Source organism: Lontra canadensis, unplaced genomic scaffold (genome assembly GCF_010015895.1).
Source record: "Lontra canadensis isolate GAN:19392208 unplaced genomic scaffold, GSC_riverotter_1.0 scaffold17, whole genome shotgun sequence".
NCBI lineage: Eukaryota > Metazoa > Chordata > Mammalia > Carnivora > Mustelidae > Lontra > Lontra canadensis.
The window spans coordinates 10,605,641-10,631,567 of NW_022631011.1; the positions used below are offsets into that span (position 1 = coordinate 10,605,641).

At 46.5% G+C, this 25,927-nt stretch overlaps 2 protein-coding genes across 3 annotated transcripts in view; both read right to left on the bottom strand.

Moving 5' to 3' along the window:
* The window catches only part of MOCOS (molybdenum cofactor sulfurase), a 58,096-nt gene extending 48,531 nt beyond the window's left edge, over positions 1 to 9,565 (bottom strand). The window contains exons 1-2 of one of the 2 annotated variants that reach the window (XM_032859592.1): positions 9,390 to 9,565; positions 2,045 to 2,134 (exon numbers count right to left, since the gene is read on the bottom strand). In XM_032859592.1, coding sequence (XP_032715483.1) covers positions 2,045 to 2,134; positions 9,390 to 9,531 — 232 coding nt within the window. In that variant the 5' untranslated portion in view covers positions 9,532 to 9,565. Of the gene's footprint in view, positions 1 to 2,044; positions 2,135 to 9,389 lie in introns of those variants that run through there. The other variant, XM_032859593.1, reaches the window with a different exon arrangement.
* Positions 9,566 to 19,863: 10,298 nt separating this feature from the next.
* ELP2 (elongator acetyltransferase complex subunit 2) overlaps positions 19,864 to 25,927 on the bottom strand; it is a 44,597-nt gene continuing 38,533 nt past the window's right edge. The window contains exons 20-22 of the mRNA XM_032859594.1: positions 25,614 to 25,747; positions 24,984 to 25,097; positions 19,864 to 21,162 (exon numbers count right to left, since the gene is read on the bottom strand). Coding sequence (XP_032715485.1) covers positions 21,006 to 21,162; positions 24,984 to 25,097; positions 25,614 to 25,747 — 405 coding nt within the window. The 3' untranslated portion in view covers positions 19,864 to 21,005. The remainder of the gene's footprint in view (positions 21,163 to 24,983; positions 25,098 to 25,613; positions 25,748 to 25,927) is intronic.

Genomic DNA, 25,927 nt, shown 5'->3' on the forward strand with positions numbered 1-25,927 from the left:
CCCTTAGCCCATTCTCAAGGCTAAGTCCTCTTCTAATTTCACTTATCAATCTCCAGTTTTCCTCCTCTCTTCAGGTTCCACATGAGTGTGTCCTGAAGTATCACCACCTCCCTCAGAACACGGCCCCCAGACAAGGACACAGACCTCCGAGGGGCGAGACATGCATGCATTGGGCACCAGCATTTCTTGGGAGCAGGACCACAGGCACGCCATATCGTAGTCTTGACATTCTTTGTTTTAGGGTTTCTTTTCTCATACCATGCCATCTGGTCGTACTAGATCTCTGGCTACCAAAGCTATCAATGATCCTCTTCCATATGCACTAGTAACCAGTGTACTAGTAACTGGTAACCAGACTTAGTACTTACCCTCACTGCCTCTCAAAGCGCTGGTTTTTAGCTCCACACCATCAGCACAACCTACAGTCTAAATGCTGTCCCCTCTCCGCACCAATCCTACAGTTACAGCTCTTGCAAAGGTTCAAGACTTGTGGATCTCTTCGCAAATCATGGATCAAGATTGCGATAGGGTCCCTCACTGGCATCTCTCCTAGAAGCTATTCCCCAGATTTAAAGATCTGCTGGCTGCCCAGGATCTTAGTGCGGCACAGCACGAGAGGACGGTCCTGAACTGAGGGGGTCCGGTGCTCTGGAGCCCAGGTGCCTGGAGACCCCGCTCCCCCAGCTCAGGCGCGTCCTAACTGCGTGGCCGCAGGTTAGCCACCTACCCTATCCGGGACCCACTTTCCTCACCTCTAAAACAGGAGCGAGGACAGAACCTGTAGGTTAGCTTGTTTGCTATCCGCACCTGTACCCTCTTTGCGGGGGGGTGGGGGGGCGTACAGTGGATGGAGAGGGAGGGTGAAGCTCAAAGGTATGGAGCAGTGGCTGAAGTGAGTGCGTGTTCGGGACACCAGGGCACTCGCCGCTCTCCCGGCTGCTGCATCTGCTTCTCTGCCTTTAGTTCAGGCTCCCTGGCCAGGCTTATCTCCTCCTCCTCATGCGCTATCCACACCGACTGCCCACGATTTCTAGAATGAACATCAAAGTCCGCGGAGCTCCTTCAAACCCCTCCCTACCACTCCTTTCAGACCTCCTCCACTCTCCGCCCCTCCTCTGCGCTCAGGGGCGGGGCTAATTCCTGGAACCGCTAGGGTTCCTGCAGTTACCTCTGCCTGGAAACCCCCGCGGCTCCTCCTTCCCTTGCTCATCCTCCAGGACTCACCCCACTCCGAAGGCAGCTTTTTCTGACCCTCACACTGCCAACACTGCAGCCACACACCCCCATGGGATCGCACGCCCTTGGTCCACAGCCCTTCACACAGCTGGCCATTCACATTTACTGGGAGCTCACTTGATTAGGATCCTGCGTTGACTAGGTCACAGCCCACAAAGGCAGGGACTGTGCTTCCTTCGTGTCCGAGATAGCACCGTGCCCCGCACAGCAAAGTGGCCCAACACACACTTAAGGAATGAAAGAATGGGGGCACCTGGGTGGGGCAGTCAGTTAAGCCCCGACTCTTGGTTTGGCTTAGGTCCTATCTTTCAGGGTCCTGAGATCCAGCCCTACATCGGGCTCTGCACTCAGTCTGCTTGAGGCTCTCTCTCTCCCTCGCCCTCTGCCCCTCCCCCCTGTTTATTCGCTCTCTCTCTCTCTCTCTCTCTCAAATACGTAAATAAACCTTAAAAAAAAAAAAGAATGCATGTCTTTCCCACCACTCTACATTCTGTACTGTCCTGTCCCACAGGGCCATTCTGCCATAAACACAGCACCTTCATACCTCTGTGCCCTTCTGACACTGACTCCTCCTTCTGGAAGTAAACTGTGTGTCCTTGAGCTAATTCTTCCTATACTGGCAGTGCATGTGTTAGAGGGATGGACCCAAGGGCTCGCTGACCCCCCACTCCCATGGGGCCCATTCAACTCTGCATGCTGAGCACAGTTCTGCTCGATTAATCCAACATTTAGTAAGCTGGGATGTATCAGCTGTATGCAGTTGGCTCCCATTCAGCGCAAAAATCAGTTTTGGTGTGTTGTTCTTTACCATAAACATTTTCCATGAGATCATTCGTGAAGCTCATGAGCTGACTCTGGGGGAACAGTGTGGCTCCTGCATGATCAAGGTAGACAGTTCCTGAAAGAAAACACAGAATAAAGCTGTGGTTATTTTTCAGACGTGTTCCACTCATTTCACCTAGACCCGGGACCATGTGAGCTTGAGCAGGAGGGACCCCCCCGCCCCCAGGCTACTGACTTCTCCCAGCATCTTGACAGGAGCTCCTTAATCCAAGTGGAGGCATGAGCAATGGAAGGTTGCACTTTCCCTATCGAATGACCTTTAGAGCCCGGAGCAAGCATTCCTGATTAGCCAGCTCTTTTGTGACCCTGGAACAACATCCCACACAGAGGAGAAGCCCAACAGACATTTGTGATTCATGACGGTAAAGCAATTTCATATTATGACTCACTTCCTCCCTGGGATTTCCTTGCCACTCCCTGGCAGCCAAGCCCTGATCCTGCTTTCCCACAGTAAACTCTACATCCTTCAACCCTAGAATAGCTCTGAGAGCTTCGGACAATACTAGGATCATAAATGATCTTTCTAGCCTCTCTCATAACAGAGACAAACAAATTTAGATGAGCGTGAGATACCGAGGTTTTCCCATCAGACGGTGGAAACCAGAAAGTTGGATAATTCACCATGTGGGCAAGGTGCTGGAAAACAGGCCCTCTGGTTCATGGCCAGTAGGAGGCTACACTGATACAACTTCAGGGACAGCAATCTAGCCATATCAGTCATGGTTTAAAAGGCAAACCCACAGGGCAACTGGGTGGGACAGTTGGTTAAGCATCTGACTCTTGGTTTCAGCTCAGGTCATGAGCTCAGGGTCCTGGGATCGAGCCTCACGTGGGGTTCCAAACTCAGCAGGGAGTCTGCTTAAGATTCTCTCTCTCTCTCTCTCTCTATCTCAAATAAATAAATAAATCTTTAAAAAATAAAATAAAATACAGGGCACCTGGATGGCTCAGTGGGTTAGGGCCCTGCCTTCAGCTCAGGTCATGATCTCAGGGTCCTGGGATAGAGCCCTGCATCGGGCTCTCTGCTCAGCAGGAAGCCTGCTTCCCCCTCCCCCATCTGCCTCTCTGCCTACTTGTAATCTCTCCCTTTGTCAAATAAATAAATCTTAAAAAAATTTTTTTAAATAAATTAAATAAATAAAATGCAAACCCTCTTTGACCTAGCAATCCCTCTCCTGGGAATTCATCTTATAAATACCCATGGTTTGTGAAATGGTCTGCACATGAGGACATTTAGTGCAACAGCATTGTCTGCAATAGCAGGAGATTGGAAATGACATAAATATCCTTGAACATGTGTTTAAAACAAAGAATTCTTGCACCTCCATCTAGTACTTTATAAGTACTGACATGGAGCAAACTCTGAGATATACTTTCCAGAACATACAATGTAAATAGATTCATTCCTTCTTCCATTCACTTAAGTGTTTTTTGTTGTTTTTTGCAGAATGGATTTTTGTTCTTTATAACAGCTTTATTGAGATATAATTCCCATACCATAAAATTCACCCCTTTAGTGGTACTTTTAGCAGATTCACAAAATTGTGTGACCATCACCACTATCTAATTTTACAACACTTCCATTCATCCCCAAAGGAGAACCCATACCCATTACCAGTCACTCCCCAATCCATCCAACACCAGCCCTTGGCAACCACTAATCAATCTACTTTCTATCTGTACAGATTTGCCAATTCTGGGCATTTCATATAAATGGAATCATATACTATGTGTTCTTTTAGGGTCTGACTTCTTTCACTTAGTGTAATATTGTGACATTTTCATGTCATTCCTTTTTATGACTGAATAGTAGGAGGCATCATATTTTACTTATTCATTCACCCAATTATAAACATGTGGGTTGTTCCCATTTATTGTCTATTATTAGTGATTCTGCCATTACTATTTACATGCAAGTTTTTATGGAGACATCTGTCTTCTCCCATTTGGCCAGTTATCTTTCTTGCTGGTGTCTATTGAAGCATAAAAGTTTTTAATTTTTTAAGAAAGATTTTATTTATTTATTTGACAGAGAGAGACACAGCAAGAGAGGAACACAAGCAAGGGAAGTGGGAGAGAGAGAAGCAGGCTTCCTGCTGAGCAGGGAGCCTGATGGAGGCCTTGATCCCAGGACCCTGAGATCATGACCTGAGCTGAAGGCAGATGCTTAACGACTGAGCCAGCCAGGTGCCCCTAAAAGTTATTAATTTTGATGAAGTCCAATTTGTCTATTCCTGTTGTTACTACTGCTTATAATTTTAGTGTCATAAGAAACCACTGCCTAATCCAAGGTCCTGATAATTATTGAGATGGTTTCTTCTAGAAGTTTTATATTTTTAGCTCTTATGTTTAGGACTTTCATTCATTTTCAGTTAATTTTTGAATACAGTGTGAGGTAGGGGTCCAGTTTCATTCTTTTGCATGTGGATACCAGCTGCCCCAACCCTATTAGTTGAAGAGACTGTTCTTTCCTCTTGGCCTTCTGTTAAAAAACAGTTGACAGGGGCACCTGGGCTGGTCATCGGGTTAAGCCTCTGATCATGACTCAAGCCATGATCCCAGGGTCCTGGGATTGAGCCCTGCATCCTGCTCTCTGCTCAGCAGGGAGCCTGCTTCCCCTTCCCGCCCTGCCTGCCTCTCTGCCTACTTGTAATCTCTGTCAAATAAATTAAAAAAAAAAAAAAAGCAGTTGACCATAGACATATGGGCTTCTTTCTGGACTCACAGTTGTATTCCACTGTTCTATGCATCTGTGCTCATACCGACACCATGCTGTCTCGATTGCTGTAACTTAATATAAATTTTACATATTTTACTTTTATGGGAAATGTGAGTCTTTTAACTTTGTTCTTTCCCAAGTTTGCTTTGGCTATTCTGGTTCTCTTCCATTTCTGTATGAAATTTAGGATCAATTTGTCAATTGCTGCAAAAAGGTACCTGGGATTTCAGTTGGAATGATATTCAATCCGTAGGTCAGTTTAAGACTTTTGCCATCTTAGCAATATTTAGTCTTCAAATTCTTGAATACAGGGTGTCTTTCCGATGATTTAGGTCTTCCTTTATGTCTTTCAATGTTATTTTGTAGTTTTCAGTGTTTAAGTCTTGTACTTCTTCTGATAAATTTATCCCTATGTATTTTATTCTTTCTGATGCTTTCCTTTATTTCATTTTCTTGCTAGTGTATGGAAATCAGTTTGCTGTTTGTATATTGTGCTTATATCCTGTAACCTTGCTGAACTTGTTTTTTAGTTCTAACGGTTTTATATCTGGATTCTTTAGGATTTTTTATATACAAGATTGTATTATCCACCAATAGAGATGGTTCACTTCTTCCTTTCCAGTTTGAGCAAATTTTATTTTATTTTCTTACCCAATTGTCCTGGTTAGAACCACTAGTACAATGCTGAGTAGAAGTGGTGAACCAGATATCCTTGTCTTATTCCTGATTGTAGCATTAAAGCTATCAGTCTTTCGCCAGTATGCTGTTAGGTGTGGATTTTTTTTTTTTTTTAGATAGCCTTTATCAGGTCAATTAAGTTTCCTTTTATTTCCTAGTTTCTTGTATTTTTACATTTGAGAAATGTTTATTGAGTACTAACGGTGTACCTGGCACTGTTCTAAGTAATGGAGACATAACAGTAGACCAAAGAGAAGCTAGTATGAGAGCAACAGAGAAAGACCATGAACAAATAAATGTAAACTATGTCAGGTAACAGATGTTACAGCTGAATTGTGTAATAAAAAAAAAATTGTACACACTTATATAAATACAAACAACAACTCAAAAGGCACACAGGACGTAAGGGGCAGGAGCTAACTCAGAGCTGACCAGAGCTGTGGCTGGAAGGAGAGGGGGCTCCCTGGCCATTCTTTTTTTTTTTTTTTAATTCTTTTTTTTTTAAAGATTTTATTTATTTATTTGACAGAAAGAGAGAGATCACAAATAGGCAGAGAGAGGGGGGAAGCAGGCTCCCCGCTGAGCAGAGAGCCCAATATGGGGCTCAATCCCAGGACCCTGAGATCATGACCTGAGCGGAAGGCAGAGGCTCAACACAGTGAGCCACCTAGGTGCCCCTCGGCCATTCTTTACCCTCCCTTGGCACCTTTTGAGTGCTGTGTAAATGTACTACCTAGTCCAAAAAGTTAGCTTTAGAATAATGTTCTCGTTAACTGAAGATTCAGAAATACAAATGCCCTACTCCAAAAGAAAGGCTTTTGTACCCCTGGGCATCAGGGAGATGCTTATGTGAAGACACTGCATGTGTGAAATCTGAGGGGCCCCGAGGGAGCACCGCACGCCTTGGCCATGGTCCTCTGCAGGACCAGGAAGCTTTTGGGAGAAGCTGCTTTGGCCTTTGGTCCAGTGACTAGTTTTGCAAAACTGGGCAGCTGTGTTAGATTAGGTAGAGTTCTGATCTTGGCAGAAGTCAGCTAGCATCGTGGTTAACAGGGAGGAATCCAAGTCAGGCAACTTGATTGAATCTTGCTCTACCACCAGCCATTCTGGATCCCTGTTACTTTATCTGCAGGTGGGATGGGGGTTAAAAGAGTTGGTATACAGAGCCCAGTTTAGTGCTTGGCACACAGTAACTCTTCATGAGATTTGGCTATTAACAGAAGAAGCAGGCAAATGAACCCCAAACCCACTGGCATTGAGTCTTTAAGAAGGAAATTCCAGGGTGTCTTCCAGTTCTCAGCCCCACACAGGGTGAGTGGCCATCCACTAGCACCCTGTGACTTCAAGAACTATCTAAACCAGGGCACCTGGGTGGCTCAGTGGATTAAAGCCTCTGCCTTCTGCTCCAGTCAGGATCTCAGGGTCCTGGGATTGAGTCCCACATAGCATCAGGCTCTCTGCTCAGCAGGGAGCCTGCTTCCTCCTCTCTCTCTCTGCCTACTTGTGATCTCTATCTGTCAAATAAATAAATAAAATCTTAAAAAAAAAAAAGAACCATCTGAACCACATCTGAAAATGCAATAGTCTCCCTTCACCAAGACAAGGGAATTCCCATCCAACTGGTTGGGCAAAACATTTCAGCACTTAAAGATTAAGCATGTAATTTTCTAGAGCTACTCTTAAACCAGATAAATTCTCAAACCTACACAAAAACTATAAGGGGAAGGAAAAAGGGGAAAAGAAGAGGAGGTGAAAGTTATGTTATTTTGTTTTGTTTGTTTTTCCCTGCCCCATGAGAGAAAAAAAAAAAAAAAGTGGATATGTTCCAAGACTCCCAGCTGTGGGAGGGATGGATTTAATCCACAAAAAAATCTACTTGAACTATTAATGTAGAGGAAATGCTGGGAACTTGCACTAGATAGATAGACTGACAGACAGAATACAGTACAGTAGATGTTAAAGGGGCTCTGAAGGCCGGCCTCGGATCCTGGCTATCACATTTAGATTTTACATTTAAGGGAAAAGGTGCTGTTCTCTGAGGGACACAAGTGAAACAAACAGGGGCCCAGAACATCCCTCTACTTTCCCAGCATAGTGTTGAGGGGAGAGGTCAGCCAGTGATGGGTGTGAGGGACCAAAACTGGAGGGATTAGGGGATTAAGCAGGTGTGGTGCAGAAATAATTATGGACTGCACGGTAACAGCCTCGGAGATTTCCTTCAAAAGAATAGGGAGCCTCCTTCCCTTCCTGCACACCTGTTCATTGTACCAGTCTATTCCTCGAGTGGAAATTTCCATAATAAAAACTGTCAGGGGGGGTGCCTGGGTGGGTCAGTGGGTTAAGCCTCTGCCTTCTGCTCCAGTCATGATCTCGGGGTCCTGGGATCCAGCCCCTCATCGGGCTCTCTGCTCAGCAGGGAGCCTGCTTCCCCCTCTGCCTCTCTGCCTACTTGTAATTTCTGTCAGGTAAATAAATAAAATCTTAAAAAAAAAAAAAAACTGTCAGGGACAGCAGGCGGAAGCATAGGGGTGAGATGCTGTCTCCCCCGGGGGTGAATGTGGCACTGGGAAGAATGGGGAGGTAGTTGAGAGGCTGCCAGAAGGTTCCTTCTCTCCCTCCTGAGAGTCCATACTAAAATACAGACAGGAGATACACAGAGGAGAGGCCACAGCCCTGAAAGCCCCCAAAGGGACAAAACAGTCACTATCCCAAACATAAGAGTGGACATGAGCTGCAGGTAACTGTATGACCTGTGACATCACTGTTGCTCTTCTCCCACAAGCTGGGGAGCAGTCACTTGTTGTTGATCAGGGCAGAGAACGTACACCTCAAATCCCGGTGCCTGGTGCACTTCCGTCCACCCCTGCTCAACACGCTGGTGGTTCTAAGGCTCCAGAAAGACCCCCCACACGAGGTCCCTGGCAAAAGAGTGAGTCCCCACCAGTGTGGGAGCCGTCTCGCTCTGCTGGGCAAGGCCACGGGGCCAGATGGAGCTCGATTTCAGATTTATTTCTTTATTTTTAAAAATTTTATTTATTTGACACAGAGAGAGAGAACAAGCAGGGGGAGCGGCCGACTGAGGGAGAAGCAGGGTCCCCGCAGGAAGCCGGATGTGGGGCTCAATCCCAGGACCCTGAGATCGTGACCCAGACTAAGGTCGACGCTTGCCGACTGAGTCACCCAGGTGCCCCGCCATTTAAAATTTAACCAGCCTGATCTGCCTTGCGGAAATCAAAGGGACGACGTGACCCCGGTCCCGATGTCCAATTCACCCGCTTGTCCTCTACTTAAAGCGCACACTGCACGGTTTGCTAATGCGAGTCCCCCAGCGAGCTAGAGTTCAGAGATATTGTTCTGACTGCACGAGTGAGAAAAATGAGACTTCGAAAATAAAAGATGCTGTGAACTCAGTCTCCAGAAGCTGTAGCCTCTCGGTCCCAACCCCGCGACCCCCCCCCCCCAGTCGCGGTCCCAATGCGGCACACTTGACCACGCACTCACTGCACCTGTCCTCAGGCGAACACCTGAACGCCAGTCAGGGGAGCCGGACATTCGTGCATTTTGCAAGCCTGGCTCCAGTCGGACCTTTAGAGCCAGAGGTCTCGTGGCACCCACGGGGAAAAGGAATCACTAAGCCTGGCCCGCGGAGGGCGAGGACAGGTGAGTAAGGCGCAGGCTGGTCCTGCACCACGGGAAAGTCTAAGGAGCTAGAGTAGCAAGAAATCTTGGGCTGCAGGTGGGACCTCAGGGAGCTGGGTCCACGAAGCGGATGCGTGCACACGTCCCGCCAGGTCTTTCGATCCAAAATGTACCCCAGACAAGGCGAGGTGCTCCCACCTAGAGCCAAAGCTCCTTCCCCGCCAGTCCCAGAACACCAGCGCTCCACCCCACACAGGTGCCCCGCCGGCCTCACCTGCCAGGCGGCCGAATTCGCGCTGGCGCAGCTCCCGCAGGCCGCGCGGGCCATAGCCATAGGCGAGCGGCCGCTTGCTCAACTCCCGGAACCTCGCGAAAGCCAGCAGCTCGGCACCCCGGGGCGCTGCCCCGCCGGCCATGACCCAGGGCCGCCCGCCGCACCGTCCAGGTCGCCGCGCCGGGGGAAATGCCGAAGCCGGCGCGCGGCGACTACGCCCCCAGTCGCGCCCCTGCCGCACCTGGTCCGCGGCCCGGGGCGACGCCCCGCCCCGCCGCCCCGCTTGCCCGCGCGCTGACTCACGGAGTTTCACTTCTTTGCGGCCCTTTTCCTGGGGGCGGGGCGAGGACGTCCCCGTCTTCCCAGCTTCCCAGCGGAGCCCACGGAGATGCCGCCAAAGACCGGTGGAGCACGAAGCTCTCGCTTATTTAGGGTCCCACGAAGAGCCTGGTGGCAGAAGTAACGCACCGCCTTTTCCTGCGAGGCGTCCTGACCCCCGGCGATCCTCCGGGGCCGACTCTCCCGGTCCCCGGCCCCGCACGGCACCCGGGAACCCCACTCTCCGCGGCGGGACCCTCGCGGGCGTGGCGCTTGCAAGGAGACTTGTTGCTGCTCCCCACTGGGGTGTGTGCTTGGCGAGTCTGAAAATGCGGCAGAGCGAAGCGTGGAAGAGGAAAAAGGCCTGGGATCCCTGAGGTTGGTTAACGGTCTCCGTGGCTGGGGACCGTCGAAACAGTAGTTCGCGTGCGACTCCTGCGCCTTGGGCCTGAGAGCTAAGTGCGGGAGGCAGCGCGACTCTGGCCACCAATGCCTCAGTACCGAGCAGCTGACCAGGCCCGGGGGGTCGGAAGTGCGGACAGAGTGCGGGAGTGAGTAGAGCCCAGGTACAAGGCGGGAGAACTTAGGTGTGATCCTAGGATCGGGCCGCTTGCGAGGATGGAGTGAAAGATGATCGGAGGTTCCCCATTTGGGGCTGCAGTTCTAAGAGCCAGTTCCCTGGGCGTCCCCATGCTTAGGTGGTCTCTGCCTGCAGACGGGTCAGGCTCATCCTCCTCACTGCCAGATCTCCAGGTCCTTACTGGACAAGCATTCATACTTGTTCTGGAAGGAATGAATGTATGCATGAATGAATGCCTGAATTTGCTCACTGACATCACTGACCACCTCCATCCTCTTCTGCGTACCTTCTGCCTACACTCGGAGCAATGGTGACATCTTGACCCCTCTCCACTGTGCTCTCTCCTGAAATGTGACTTCTGGCAACAATAACAAGAGCAGGTATGCCCTGGGCACATGTTCACCGTTACCTGTACTCATTATTCCACAGTTAAATAAGCAGATCTAGGGAGTGGCTCTTACAGGTGGAGAAGCTAAGTCAGAGACGTAGAGTAACTCACTCAAGAGCACACAGCTAGAAGATGGACAAGTCAGCACCTGCGAAGTCCACTTCCAGAGCCCTGCCAGTAAAATGTGTCCAGCAGCCTCTCTGGTACAAGCCTCAGGGCCTCAGTTTCCCCATGTCTAAGTTGGGAAAGTGCTGAGAGTTTGTCCTCCCAGGGACTGTCTGGTGTGTGTGCCACTCACCCCTCCTTTAATGTTTTTCTTCCCAGAGAGGATTTCCTACAGGACAGGCTTTTCAGGCATTAATTTGCATGAATCACCTGGAAGACTATTAAAATGCAGATTCCAATTCTTTTAAGTTTGGGTTGGGGCCTGTGTGTCTAATGAGGTTCTGTGTTTCTAATGAGTCTGGGTGATGGTGTTACTCAGGTCCAAGAACTACACCCTGAGGAGTGAGAGCCTTCCTTACTTCCTTAGGAATGTACGGAGTATCTACCTCTGGTAGAGGTGTTCTGGGGCCAAGTTAACAAATCCCAGCTCCCCCCGGGTGCTGCTTTCGGACAAGCTTGCCTAGTGAATCATCTGAATGGACCAATTCAGTGCAGAACTTTTGTTGTTGTTGTTGTTAATTGTGGTAAAATATAAATAAAATTTACCAACTTAGCCATTCTTTTAAAGATTTTATTTATCCATCTGAGAGAGAGAGAGAGAGAGAGAGGCAGAGAGAGCATAGGCAGGGGGAGAGGGAGAAGCAGAGGGAGAAGCAGACTCCTTGCCCAGCTGGGAGCTGGACATGGGGCTTGATTCCAGGACCTGGAGATCATGACCTGAGCAGAAGGCAGAGGCTTAACCATCTGAGACACCCAGGCGCCCCTGACTTAGCCATTTTTAAGTGTACAGTTCAATAGTGATAAGTATACTTACATTGTGTGCAATTTCCAGAACTCTTCCCCTCTTGCAAAACTGAAACTTCCCGTCTTGCAAAACTGAAACTGTTTCTATCCACAAAACAACTCCCCACCCCACCCGGCAACCACCACTCTATTTTGTCTCTATAAATTTGACTGTATTCACGGAATCATACAGCATTTGTTTTTATTGTGACTGGCTTATTTCGCTTAGCATAATGTCCTCAAGATTCGTCCATGTTGTACATGTGTCAGAATTTCCTCCCTTTTTAAGATGGAATATTCCATTGTGTGTATACACATTATATGTATCCAGCTCATCCACTGATGGACACTTGGATTACTTCCACCTCTTGGCTATTGTGACTAGTGCCGTTGTGAACATGGGTGTTCACAACAAATACCTCTTTTGAGACTCTACTTTTAGTTCTTTTGGATATATAACCAGGAGTGGGATTGCTGGATCATGTCGTGGTTCTACTTTTAATTTTCAAGGAACTGCCATACTGCTTCCCATTAGCAGCTGCACCATTTAACGTTCCAACAGAGCAAAAGGGTTCCAATTTCTCCTCATTCTCACCAACACTAATTTTGGTGTTTCGTCTTGTTTTTTTCATAGTGCTCATTCCACTGGGTGTGAAGTGACATCTCCCGGTGGTTTTGATGTGCACTTCCCTCATGATTAGTGACACTGAGCATCCTTTCCTGTGCTTTTTGGACACTTGTATGTCTTTTTTGGAGAAGTGTCTATTCAAGTTCTTGGCTGGTTTTTTCAATTAGGTTGCTTTTTGGTTTTTTGTTTTTAATTGCTGAGTTGTAGGAGTTCTTCATATATTCTGAATATTAACCCTTATCGGTTAATAATTAGCAATATTTCTCCCATTCTATATATGGCCTTTTCACTTTAATTGTATCCTTTTATGTACAGTGCAGAACTCTTGAGGATCATTAAAAATCACTGAACTACCTACCATTCAGTCAAGAAATAACTTCGGGGTGCCTGAGTGGCTCAGTCTGTTAAGCGTCTGCCTTTGATTCAGGTCATGATCCCAGGGTCCTGGGATCGAGCCCTGCTTTGGGGTCCCTGATCAGCAGAGAGCCTGCTTCTCTCTCTCTCCCTCTGCTGTTCCCCTTGCTTGTGCTGTCAAATAATTAAATCTTTACAAATAGACACACACACACACACATATATATATGTGTGTGTGTGCATAATTATATATGTGTGTGTGTGCATATATATATATATATATAATATATGCCATGTGGCCTGAGTGCCCTACCACTGCTTCAGGATGCAGATGCAGATTTGCAGGGGAGAGGAGAGGGGCTAACTTCCAACTAGGGAGTTCAGGGAAGGCACCCTAAAGGAGCAAGCCTTTGACCTGGGCATACCAATGAGCCTGTGAAGAAGGGAGAGCAATGGGGGGATGCCAGGAGGTTCAGCCTCTAATTGGCACCCTCAAGTTTATTTCGCCAAGATTCCCCAGGCCTCTCCTGCCAGAAAAACTGTCAGAAATCAGACTGCACATTCTTACCCTGCCTAAAGCAGAACCTCCTGCCTCCGTCGGTGAAATGTCTTACTTGCGTTCATCCCTCGGTGGGCTCCTGGGGCCTGTGCTGTGGGCCGGCCCCGCCTTGTCTGAGCCAGCTCAGCTGCTGACCCTGGGGCCTTGGAGGAGCCGGAGCCAGTCCATGCTGAGGTCCCAAGAAGCTAGCTTCTGCACCCAGTGTTTAGAGCTGCGGAGGGAAACAGCTCTTCAGCTCCCGCTTATAGCCCTCTCACCCTGGAACCAAGAAAAATATGTGCCTACCGGCCAGATTGAGCAAACATGAAACGGCCCTGATTTTGTACTTAGAATCCCCCGCCCCTGCCCGCCCAGGTGAGGCTCTGTCCCTGGTGCCGCTCACGGAGCTTGGATGAGATCTCCCCCAAACCCCTGGCTCCCACGTTAACAGACTTCCACAGGGCCCCAGCCCCAGGCTCCTCTGGCAATGGACTCCCTTTGCAAAACTCTCCACTAAACAGAAGGCATTCGTTCACGAATTCTTCATCCCCTCACTCGGCAGAAGTTCGATGGGTACCTCTCAGAATTAAAGTCTGTAGTTGATGAGGGAGCAGGAGGCTGGCTGAGGACAAAGCAAAAGCTGGCACCTTGTACCCCCTCTCCACCCGCTCCCCTCGTAATATGTGTCACATTCCTCAGGCACCCCTGACTGCCATAAACGAGAAACAAATAGTTAACTTGCAGAGATCACAATCCTGCAGGACAGAGTCTCCCTTGGTTTACAAATGTCCTTGAGATTTACAACAAATCTACAACAAATTTACAACAAAGAAGTTCTTATCAATAGCCCAATTTTCAGAGGCACATAACTCAGTTCCTCAAGCCTAATGTCACCTTCCCCTCCATAAACAAAACTGAAGGAGGCTGAGGTAGAAGGAAAAGTAAATAAAGTTAAATTTCTTCTAAGCCCAAATCTCACTAACAAGGACGCTTGATAGCAGGAATGTAACATTCCACCAGGAGACTCCCAATTGTCTTTATGTTAGTGCCTCATTAGAGGGAAAGCGGCCTTGGCTTGATAGTAACCAGGCCTTCAGTATCCTGACAGCCTTCTTTACCCCAATAGCCCTTCTGAACACCCCTTTGTCCTCACCTACTCCTGTGTATATAACCAGCCACTCTTCACATCCCCAGGGCAGCATCTCCGTCTGCCCACGGGTCCTGTCCTTGTGCTTTAATAAACCGCCATTTTGCACCAAAGACTCTTAAGAATTCTTTCTTAGCCGTCGGCTCCGAACCTCACCCCCACCGAACCTCACCTAGGTTCAAGAACTTCATCATAGTGACTGAAGAAGGCAAGGTTGGTTTGGGGGTAGATTTCGGAAGGCTGTAAGTCAGGCTAAGGGACTGGAATTTCATTCTGAAAATTTCTGAGCACAAAAGTGCTCCCAGGAAGCGACTTAGATAGATCTAATGCCCATGACCAGGCTGGAAGGGGTGCTGAGAACTGGGAGTAGGGAGACCAGCTACAGCCTTCTGCAATCTCCAGGCCTGAGTCACTGAAGAGGAAAGTGGGCGTTGGCAGGGGCACCAGCCAGTGTTCACTGGGGAGCTGCTCCTTGCGAGGAACCTGCTCAGTCCTGGGCAGCCAGCGTGCCTGAGAGGCCCCCAGCTAGGGGCCCCCAGTGAAGGAGATGGGCCCGCAGCTAGATCACCCCCTCTGCACTGCACCGGGCTGGAGAACAGGGCTTCCCATAAAAGGTTGAGGCTGTAAGGGAGAAAGCCTCCCCAACGCAGGACTCCAGAAGTCCTGAAGAGAAGGTGAGAGAGGAAGGGCAGCATTTTTGTGTGCAAACGCTGGAGCTACGAAAAGGCTCAGAAAATTACAGGAGCATAGCCTTTGGTGAGGCTGGTGCACAGGCTGTGCTTATGCAGGGGTAAGGAGTGGGGACAGGGAGTGAGGGAAAGGAGGGGGCCAAACTCTGCAGCCAGGAGGGACAGGAAGATGCCAAGGAACCCCTACAGGAGTGTGGCTGTGTCAAAGGTATGCCTGACACCCCAGCAGCACTGAGAGGCATGCAGGGAGGCTCGCCAGAAGTCCTGGTGAGGAGGAACGAGGGCCCACATGGTACAGAGCTATGATTGCACCTGGGGACTGAGGAAAGGCTGGCTCAGGTGGCCTGGCACTATTGGGAGTGGGTGCCTTCGTGGATGCAGGGAGGAGGGGGCTCTGCCATAGGAAATACGGTTCAGAACACCTAAGTGGAGATTGGGGCTCGGGGCTCAGGAAGGACAGTGTCAGGGTTGGAGACACAACTCATGGGAGAAGCTTGTGGAAAGGCCACTCCCTAGGCTCTACAAGTGTTCAGGGAGAGGCAAAGCCCTGGGGAGAGCAACACGTAAGTGGTGGCTGCCTCCATGCCATTGACTGGTGGTGACAAGGTACAGGCAGAGAGGCAGGAAGACAGCCAGAGGACAACACCTTGGGGTACTAAGGCTGACAGGCGGTTAGGACAAGGGCCAATCAGATTAGTGAATGTGCTGCTACGTGATGGTGCGCTGACCTTAGTGAGACAGTTTGTTATTTTGGTGGGGATGGTATCTCCATTATAATGGTCAGCTTTTTTTTTTTTTTTTAAGATTTTATTTATTTGACACACAAAGAGAGAACGAGCAGGGGAGGGGCAGAAGGAGAGGGAGAAGCAAGCTCCCTGCTGAGCAGGAAGCCCAATGTGGGACTCGATCCCAGGACCCTGGGACCATGACCTGAACCGAAGGCGGACCCTTAACTGACTGAGCCACCCAAGCGCCCCTATAATGGTCAAGTCTTAAAACACGCCTTCAACAGTGATGAAGGGTAGAGGTTTTTGTACTGGCTAACCCCTGAGGCCTCTTGATCCTGGAGGTATTTAGGGACTGAAATTATGATGGATCAAATTTCCTGCCAAGTAGTTGGGATGAAGGGTGGCTGTTTCAGAGGCTAAATTTGGTTTGGATGGTGAATTTATCATTTCCTGCTAGAGTGAAATGCATTCTTCCGTAACAATGAGAACCTGCTAGCCCAGATACTCTGACACCTGACAAATGAGAAGACAGTCTGCGGAGCAGGAGTGAGAGTGAGCAATGGAGCAGGTTTCTCTCCAGAGCCTGCCAGAGAAGTTTGGGGAGAAACAACTTGAAAGCAGTGAAAGATCAGAAACCCCAGGAAGCTCCCTTCGCTACAGGGACAGAAGACCTTTTCTGTGAACAGAAGCTGAAAGGGTAGTTCGGAATCATGAACAAGGCTCCATTATATCTAAACCCATAACGGTCAAAACAACAAAACCCCACCAGCCAGTACAAGGCAGAACACACGAGGCTCAGGGTGGGTGGACCCAGAGGGGTGACATTCCTGAGGCTGTTTTCCTGAGGTCTCAACTTCTCCCTGTGTTCACTCAGGGGCAGGTCTGCTGGGCAAGCCCCCCACCCCCTTCTTGGTCCCTTCTGTGTTGACACCTTCCCTCGTGCTCTTTGCCCCCTATCCCTTTACGCCACCAAGACAGGGAGAGGACCTGAAATCAGCTTCCCTATTTACTGACTAGTGGATTACACTGAATCCTTCCTCCACCAGCCAGCCATCTGTGTTGTCAAATTTACTCATCCTTAAATGCAGCAAATATTTGACAACACATGACTAGACACACTGTGCTAGATGCTGTGGAGAGCAAGAAAACAAATCTGATGCCCCATGTTTAGGCTTTAGTAGGCTTCTATAGTAGTTCATCAGGTGCCTACCCAGCACCCACTGCTCCTGATTCTGCTTTGGAAAACCACAACAACAGCAACAGCCATGTGGTCCTAATGGGACGAGCTGGCCTTCGGCTCCAGAGTAGTCCATTCGCTCTCGCCACATCAGATGGGCAGGCCTAAGCCACTCAGTGTGTGGTTCCCTGCTCCCTCATGGCCTATTGTGATTAGCTCAGGATGTTTGGGTCAGAGTAAAACTCGGACTTAATGTTTAATTTATTCCCTTTGATATGAGCAAGGAAATCTCTAACTTCAATAGCTACTTTCATCCATGGGGGAGGGCAATCTTGGAAGAAAGCTGACCCCTGGAGAGTTCAGCTCAGAGTAAAGGGTCACAGTGCCCTGATGAAACCACACTTGAACTCTGTCCTACCACTGGGTTGTTTTCAGTTATGTGAGCTAGTAATTCCCTGTATCATTTTGAGGCAAACTTTCTTACCACAGAAAGAATCTAACTGACATAACGTAAGATTGATATAAGTAAGAGATAGGGAATGAGAAATGCCATTAAAAATAATACTGTGGAATTCAGAGAAAGGAAAGAATACTTGAAACAAGGGGATTAATAAAGGCTCTATGGAAGTGACGTGAGCTGAGCTTTATTTACCTCTAATGGTTGGTGTCTTATATATATCCAGAGCTAGCATTTTTCATGTGCTAGCTCATTTAGTCCTCAAAACAACCCTACAATGTGGCTTTTTTACAAAAGGAGACTCTTTGTTCTTTCTTCCAGAATAAAGTACCTCAATTCCCAGCCGAACACGTGCCCCCACCCCCAAAAAAAAATTTATTTCCTAGTTGCTCTTGCAGTATGACTGCAAGACTAAATTCTGGCCAAGGAGACTAAGCAGAACTGTGTGGACTTCGAAGAAGTTTCCTTAAAGCTAGGGATAAGTCTTTCCTTTCCGTTGGTTGGAATGTGAAGATCGTGGCAAGAGTCCAAGCAGCCATCCTGGATGGTGAGGAAGCCACACACTGAGGACTGCAGACAGCAAAGAAAAAGAGCCTAGGTCCCTGATCATGCTGAGAAGTCTTGGTGCCCATCCTGATCTGCCTACCTTGATTTCTTTTTTTTTTTCCCCCCAGAGAGAGCAGAGCGAGAGCGCATGCCCAAGAGCACGGAGGGGCACAGGGAGGGAAAGAATCTTAAGCAGGCTCCACACCCAGCATGGAGCCCAACATGGGGCTCAATCCCACGACCCTGATATCATGACCTGAGTGGAAATCAAGAGTTGGGACGCTTAACTGGCTGAGCCACCCAGGCGCCCCTACCTTGATTCCTTTTGAGAGAAAACTTCCACCTTGAACAAGCCAGAAAGAACATTTGGCGTTTTCCCTCACACACAGCTGAATGGAAGTCAGGCTGATCTACTAGTTTTACCTCCATGCAGAGATGAGGGGAACTGCTTACCCATACTTACTGCCAGAGTGAGCCAGGATCAAACATGCTTCTGATGCCTCAAGTCCAGGTTCCAATCCCCACCTAAGGGCCTTGAGAAACACGCAGGGGTTTGTACAAAAAGTAGTTCACAGAAGGCCTGGCTTTCCTTAACCCACCCAGGATTTTCTGTGGTCGCCAGAACTACTAATTTAAGAGAGAACGAATCTCTCCTTTCACTTCATTCCTGAGTTTGCAATCTCCCCGCAATGCCCACATTCCCCCTTGGGAATCCGTAACCAACTCTGCTTCCCCTGAGGCTCCTGGGAAGTGATCCGGCTCCGTGTTTTACAAGGCAAAAATGTACTCTGAGCAATCCGATTACCTCTCCCCATGTCTAGGAAAGTTGTGTAGGTCAGAAGATATCAACTGCTTAGGCTGGCGCCGGGCATTAATCTGAGCTCTGATGCACTGAATCACGCAGAGAAGTGAGAGGTCGGGGAAGGTGGCAGGGCAGGGCAAGGCAGGGCCTCTGAAATCCTCCTCCACTCCTCTGGAGCAAAGTTCTAAGAGATCCTTTTTGCTTTATATATGATGAACAATGTGGTTCGTAATACAGTATGGTCCGAAGGGTACTCCTTTAGAAGATTAAGAGGCGTGTGAGACTACAGCGCATGTGTATGACTTACAGTGCAGAGTGCCCCCCTGTACAGCAAGTCCTCGCGATGCTTACGGAACTGAGCACTCGGTGCTTACCGAGGAAGACGCTTCAGGACAACTTACGAAAACTGCCTAATACAAACCCAATTGACAAATTAAAACAAGAACCATGAATTCAGACTCTCTGAGACTAGGCCTATTCCCAGGGACGCTTAGGGTGTTGAGTTCTGTGCATGAAAATGTTCTAAAACACGTTAGTTCAGTGAATGTGCTCTGGAATCCCGCGCACACGGGATCCCTGCATGCCAGTGGGGGTGAAGACTCACCTCCGTCAGCTGATAAGCGAGGAAACCGTCCTTCAGGGAGTCCTGGGGTCTGAGGTTGAGAACTCAGATTCTTCCTGCTTTGGTGTATGCACACACACATGTGCCTGAGGGTATTAGACAAGTTTATACGGACTCAAGAGTCTAGAACTGCACAGTCCAAATATGGATGGCCACTAGTGACATGTGGCTCCTGAGCACTTGAAATGGGCTGGTCCAAACTGAGAAAGGCTCTAAGTGTAAAATACACTTCATATTGTATAAGGACTTTATATAAAAAAATATAAAATACCTCAACTATCTTTTATGTTGTATATGTGAAATGATACTATTTTGGATATACTGGGTGAAAAGATGTCACTAAAATAAATTTTGCCTGTTTGTTTTTACTTTTATTATTTAGCTATGAGAAAATTTTAAAAATTACTTATATAGCTCAAATTATATTTCTGTATTTCTAGAAATACTGGATAATGCTAGAAATCTTGATTTAGACAAAATATCACAACTCCTTTGGAAGCAAAATGTCGCATTAGATCATGGCAAACTCCAACCAAGAAAGTCCTCACCTCCCCCCCTTCCAGCATATTTATTATGCATAGTATTCATTTCACTGCCTATCTCCCAGATGACTCTGGGTCAGGGAAAGCTTCCACTCTCATGCCAGTTTCCCCTGAGCTTAACCTCCCTCCACCCAACTCCCAAAGCTCCCAACTCTTGTGGCCCATGTCCCAAACTTCTGGCATACCCAACATTCTGTTCCTAGCATCTTCTTCTTCCTTCTGCTCCCACTACACACTCACCCTTGGGGCATCCTTTCTCTCATGACTCACGTATGTGACTTCACATCAATTCCGATGATTCAGACACAACTCTCCTTTTCAGCCCCTACATCTATCAGGGTAAATGTCAGCACAGTCTGCTTTTAGTCCAACTGTAAAAGAAGAATCTGTGTACTTTTAAAGAATAGAAGAAAGAACTGACTACAGTTCAAATTCACAACTGCCTGCCAAATTCCTGGCAAATGGTGGGTGTGCATGGGAAGAAAGGTTAAGACCACACAAAGTGTAGTCTGTTTATTTACAAAAGCTGTTAAAATAAAAATTGAGTACTCTGGGTTTTATCTCTTTTTATTTTCTGTGTCCTCTCTTTGAAGAGGGTAATAAATAATGAAATGTCCCAAAGAAGGGCGTATGAAAAGAAAAGGCCCAAAATAACACAGAATCAGGCAAATTCACTCATAAAGAACGGACGGAGGTTGGGGAAGCCAGAGTGGCTCCGTTGCTTAAGCCTCTGTCTTCAGCTCAGGTCATGACCTTGGGATGGAGCACCCCATCAGGTTCCTTACTCAACGAGGAGTCTGCTTCTCCCTCTCCCTCTGCCTGCTGCTCCCCCGTTTATGCTCTGTCTGACAAATAAAATCTTAAAAAAAAAAAAAAAAAAGAACGAAGAGTGGTTCTTAATCTGGGACACAGGGATGCAGGTCTGAATCCCTGAAAGTGTGGGCCAGGTTCTGAGGGTATGAGAGTATGTCTGTCTGTGAGGAAAGAGTGTGCAGCTTTCGTCAGATTTCAAAGGATCTATGACCCAGTAAGCACTACTGCTCTAGGATTTAAAAATGAAATTTGATGAAATTACAAGGTAAAGAAAGTCGTCTATTTACAGGATAAATATCTTCAGACACCAATGACCACATGCCTGAGTTATTAAGCCCATCACAATGCACGTCTGTTAACTTTGTATATCTTCACAGTGTGATCTTCACCACAACTTGCGAAGTGTAACCATTCGGCGCCTTCTGCTTCATTCTGTTCAGTTTTTCCATTATAATTCTTCCAGCATAATTTTTTGATAGCAAGTGTATGACTTTGGCTAAAACAAAGATAGAGAAATCATGAAAGGAATGTACGCTAGGACTATGAAATATTTTACGTATGTATTAATTACTTTGCCCTTGATATTAATGTTTTTAATATGAATTGAAGTCAAAACCTGAAAATCAAAAGGTTCAGGTTTTACAGAAAGCAGAATCAGTCCTATAAATGCAGAGAACAAACTTACGGCTGCCAGAGCAGAGCAGGGGGAAGGGTTAGGCAGAGTGGATGAGAGGGAGAGTCAGGCTTCCAGTTATGGAACAATTAAGTCACAGGAATGAAAGGCACAGCATGAGGAATACATCAATGACATTGTAACAGTGACATTAACAGGGACAGATGGCAGCTACACCTGGGTGAACATAGCATAACATGTAAACTTGTAAAATCACTAAGAGGTACACCTAAAACCAATGTAATACTGTATATCAACCATATTCAAATAAAAATAAAATTGTAAAAATTAAAAAATACAGGTTTTTAAAATACCATCATTAATACTTCAGCACTTTTATTCTAAAGTTGAAAACATCTTACTCTATTTAATTAAAACTGTCAGACTAAATCTTACCTACTGACAAAAGACACCACCAAAAAGAGCAAGAAACAATGAATCCCTGTCAAATTTTTTAATGATCAGAGGAATTCATGAAATGGCTATTAAAATCAGTCTTTCAGATAACATTACTAAATGTGTTTCTTTTTAAGGAATTCAGACTTGCAACATATTCAAAATTATTTTATTCTTTTGACATCCCTGTGACACATATGGACTCTTACTCACATTTTTACTGCTGGGTAAGAAAAGATAAGGAAATGTTTAATAAATTGCCCAATGAAACAATCTTGGTCTCCAATGTGACCTCTAACTGCATGACCTTGGGCAAGATGCTCTTACTAATGCTCCTTCAACCCCATGACAGGCTAGAATGCTACCAAACATAGATTATTAATAATTCCCTAAAAAATATAAAACCTAAAAATTTAACCTGCAAATTAGACCTCCAAACTAAAGACAAATAAAGTTAAAAACTTAAGTAGGTTTGAAGGCAGCAAGCCCTGAAAACAACACCAGAACACACAAATTATACTTCCAGATGCTGAGAGACTACATGTCACCAGATGCACTCTCAGGATGAAAGGGAGGAAAGAAATAAAACCTTGAGGTGATGAAACACATTTTAAAAATCAGCATACCAGAACCTATGCAACCACATGACTGTGAGCCCTTACAAGTGGTCCCTCTGGAGGTTACACACACTTCGACAATGCTACTATAATTAGTGTTTCCTGAAATTCTTCCCAAGGCAATGCTCCCACACTGTACCGGCTGTGACTTGAGCACTTATCTCAATGACAGTGCATCTTTCATGAGTCTGGCTCTGATTATTAGAGGCAGTCCAGAGTCATCTGGAGAGGAGCTTTATAAATGAAACCAATACCAAACTTTAAAAAAATGATGAAATGAGTACAATTGTAACAGGTATTTAATTGGTTTTCTTGCACCACCAGTAAGCTGGCTCTAAACACGATTCCTCAACAGAAGTCTGAAAAATATTTTAAATGACACCGACATGACTAGAATTTCATTTATTATTGATAATATTAAAGATCTCTCATTTCCGGGCTCCTGGGTGGCTCAGTGGGTTGAGCCTCTGCCTTCAGCTCAGGTCATGGTCTCAGGGTCCTGGGATTGAGTCCAACATCAGGCTCTCTGCTCAACAGGGAGCCTGCTTCCCTTTCTCTTTCTGCCTGCCTCTCTGCCTACTTGTGATCTCTCCCTGTCAAATAAAGAAGAAGGAAAAAAAAAAAAAACTTGACAAACCATAAGAGACTCTTAATCTCACAAAAGAAACTGAGGGTTGCCGGGGGCAGGGCAAGATGAAAGGAAGATGAAATGAAGGGAGGGGAGCTCAGGAAGAGAGAAAATTTCAAATGCCTAGAACATGGAATTTTCACTGGAGTACCTCCCTCTTCAGTAAGCAACAGTATGAACCATTTCAATTGCTAAACCCACCATCAGAGGTGGGAGAGAAGCCAAAAAGGCAGCAGGAAACGGATGAGTTTTAACCAATACATTATGAGCACGAACATGCTTTGCCAGTAAGGAGACAGACTCCCCTTATATATCTTATAAAAGACATATGCTCACAGGTCTCTCTCCACCAAGCCCATCACTTTCATCATGATACTGTCATTTGGAATTATATTTGACATTCTATTTTGAATAGTGCAGATATATGAAGGTTGAAGAATCCAAAAAAAAAATTCTGATAGAATGAGGTCAGTGATTTTTTTGATAATTTAGCCATTTTTAAAGAATAGTTTAGGTTAAAAATTAGATTAAAAAAAGATCCTGAAATCTGGGGGGGGGGGGGGTGTGGTTTGTAAACATCAGGTGTTCTAAGCCAGCCTAGCAGGCAAGAGCCCAGGCCCGGGGCATGAGGCTCAGGGAGCACTTCCTATGCATGAAAGCAGGCATGTGTCTTTGAGGGGCACTGGGCATTTTGCTCCACCATTTGAGCTGAAGCGTTCAAACACAAGATGAGGCTACCAAAACACAATCTATAATGTTTAAAAAAATCACCCACATTTTTAATCCAATTTTATTACAAATCTACTGTAGTCACTTTCTAGATGACATGAAAATCACTTTCAGGGCGCCTGGGTGGCTCAGTGGGTTAAGCCTCTGCCTTCGGCTCAGGTCATGATCTCAGGGTCCTGGGATCGAGCCCCGCATCGGGCTCTCTGATCAGCAGGGAGCCTGCTTCCTCCTCTCTCTGCCTGCCTCTCTGCCTACTTGTGATCTCTCTCTGTCAAATGAATAAATAAAATCTTAAAAAAAAAAAAATCACTTTCATCTCAAATGTGTTGTCTATAAAGATATTATGCAAACAAGCAATCTGTTCAAGCAAATTTTAAAAACCAAGTTCAATACAGTAACAAACATCAATCTCAAGAGACTACCATAGTACCACTTAGTGGTAAGTACCACGAATAGAGATTTGCATCCCCTCTCCGTGTAAATGTGGCGTAAATTTGCCACTAAAGCCAAACTGTATGATCTTCCATACAGAATCTTCAAAAAATAAAACCAAAAACTCATAGGAAAAGAGATCAGATTTATGGTTACCAGATGCAGAGGGTAAGAGGAGAGGGAATCCCAGGAAGGTGGTCAAAGGTATAAATTCCCAGTTACAAGACAAGTAATACTAGGCACGGAATGTACGACATGATGACCTCCGTGGACCCTGCTTTGACGACGGACGTTGTTAAGGGAAGAGATCCTAAGAGTTCTTATTACAAGGAGAGACTTCTTTCCTTTATTCGTTTCTTCTCTCCCTTTTTATTGTATCTATATGAATAAGTGGATGCAAATTGAATGTGGTAATGTTTCATAATGTATGTAAATTCTGCTATTTGCCATAAACTTATACAAGTCACCTGTATGGATTACTTCTCAATAAAATTAGAAAAAAACTGCCACTATAAACCTTGATGCTTTGGGTGCCTGAGTGGCTCAGTCGGTTCAGTGGCGACTCTTGATTTTGGCTCAGGTCAAAATCTCAGAGTCCTGGAATCCAGCCATGTCTGACTCTCCTGCTCAGCAGGCAGACCCCTCCCTCTCCCTCTGCAACCCCTGCCCCCCCCCCCCACACACTCTCTCTCAAATAAATAAATCTTTTGAAAAAAAAAAAAAAAGATCAACTTATTTTATAAAAATTAATTAAAACTCAATGTTTTGTAACAAATACATTTGTAATTTGTGTAATTTTAACAAAATCTAATCTGATGGAAGTAAAAATAGTAAGAAAATACCTTTGACTTGTTTCTACACAGTGGGTCCAGTCATTTATTTCTGGAACTTGATCAGTCTTTTTCCAGGTATATAGACAAACCTTTCCACACTCTAATCCTACTGCAACAATATACCTGTTTTTAAGGGAGGAGGGGAAGACAGTGATTAATTAGCATGAATTTCTGTTATCTCCGTCATTGCTCTATCAGAGTTCTTTACCATGTTCCCAACTGTCAGTAGCTTATAAAAGAAATGCCAGCCCAGGAGAGAGTGCACTGCTCCTACTGCGCCCTCATGGAGCCACCTCTCCATCAGGGGTGCACAGTTTTCCCTCTGTCCTCTGCTGGCACACCCACAAGCCAGTGTTTCCCTGCTGGCTGCAGGGGCCCTCATTCTACTGCAGACACTTGTTATGGCGAAAGCACCATGGTTCTAAATTTGGTGAAATAAGAACCTGTGAGCCACACTCCCAGTACCCATTTTCCCACTCTGAATACCATCATGTTCTATCAATTTAACAATTCCTGTAAGAAATGTAAGCATTATGAAAAAAACAGCAATTCAGAAGCTATGAAAATGTAAGAGGATATACATATGAAGAAATCAAGTGTGAACAAAACTGTAAAACAAAGCCCCACTCGGAGACTGACCGTTGGGAAAGGTTAAGCAGCGGGCAAACACTGACGGCTGTCACTGCTCCGCCCACGTCCAGGACGGAGGAGCAGGGGCCGATGCTGTGCTCCACGGAGTCATCACTGGAGTCGCACTCGCCCCACACAACCACCTGACAGACAGATCAAACTGTAAAGCTTTCTCTCTGCAAGGCTTACAGCAATGCATCAGAGTATCGACAGTACAGATAATGCAAAATATTCACTCTAGCATTTAAATGAATGCCTCATTTACATTTGCAGCTGATGTTTCAGGATTTCAGAGTACTGCAAGCATCACAGAGAAGCCACGG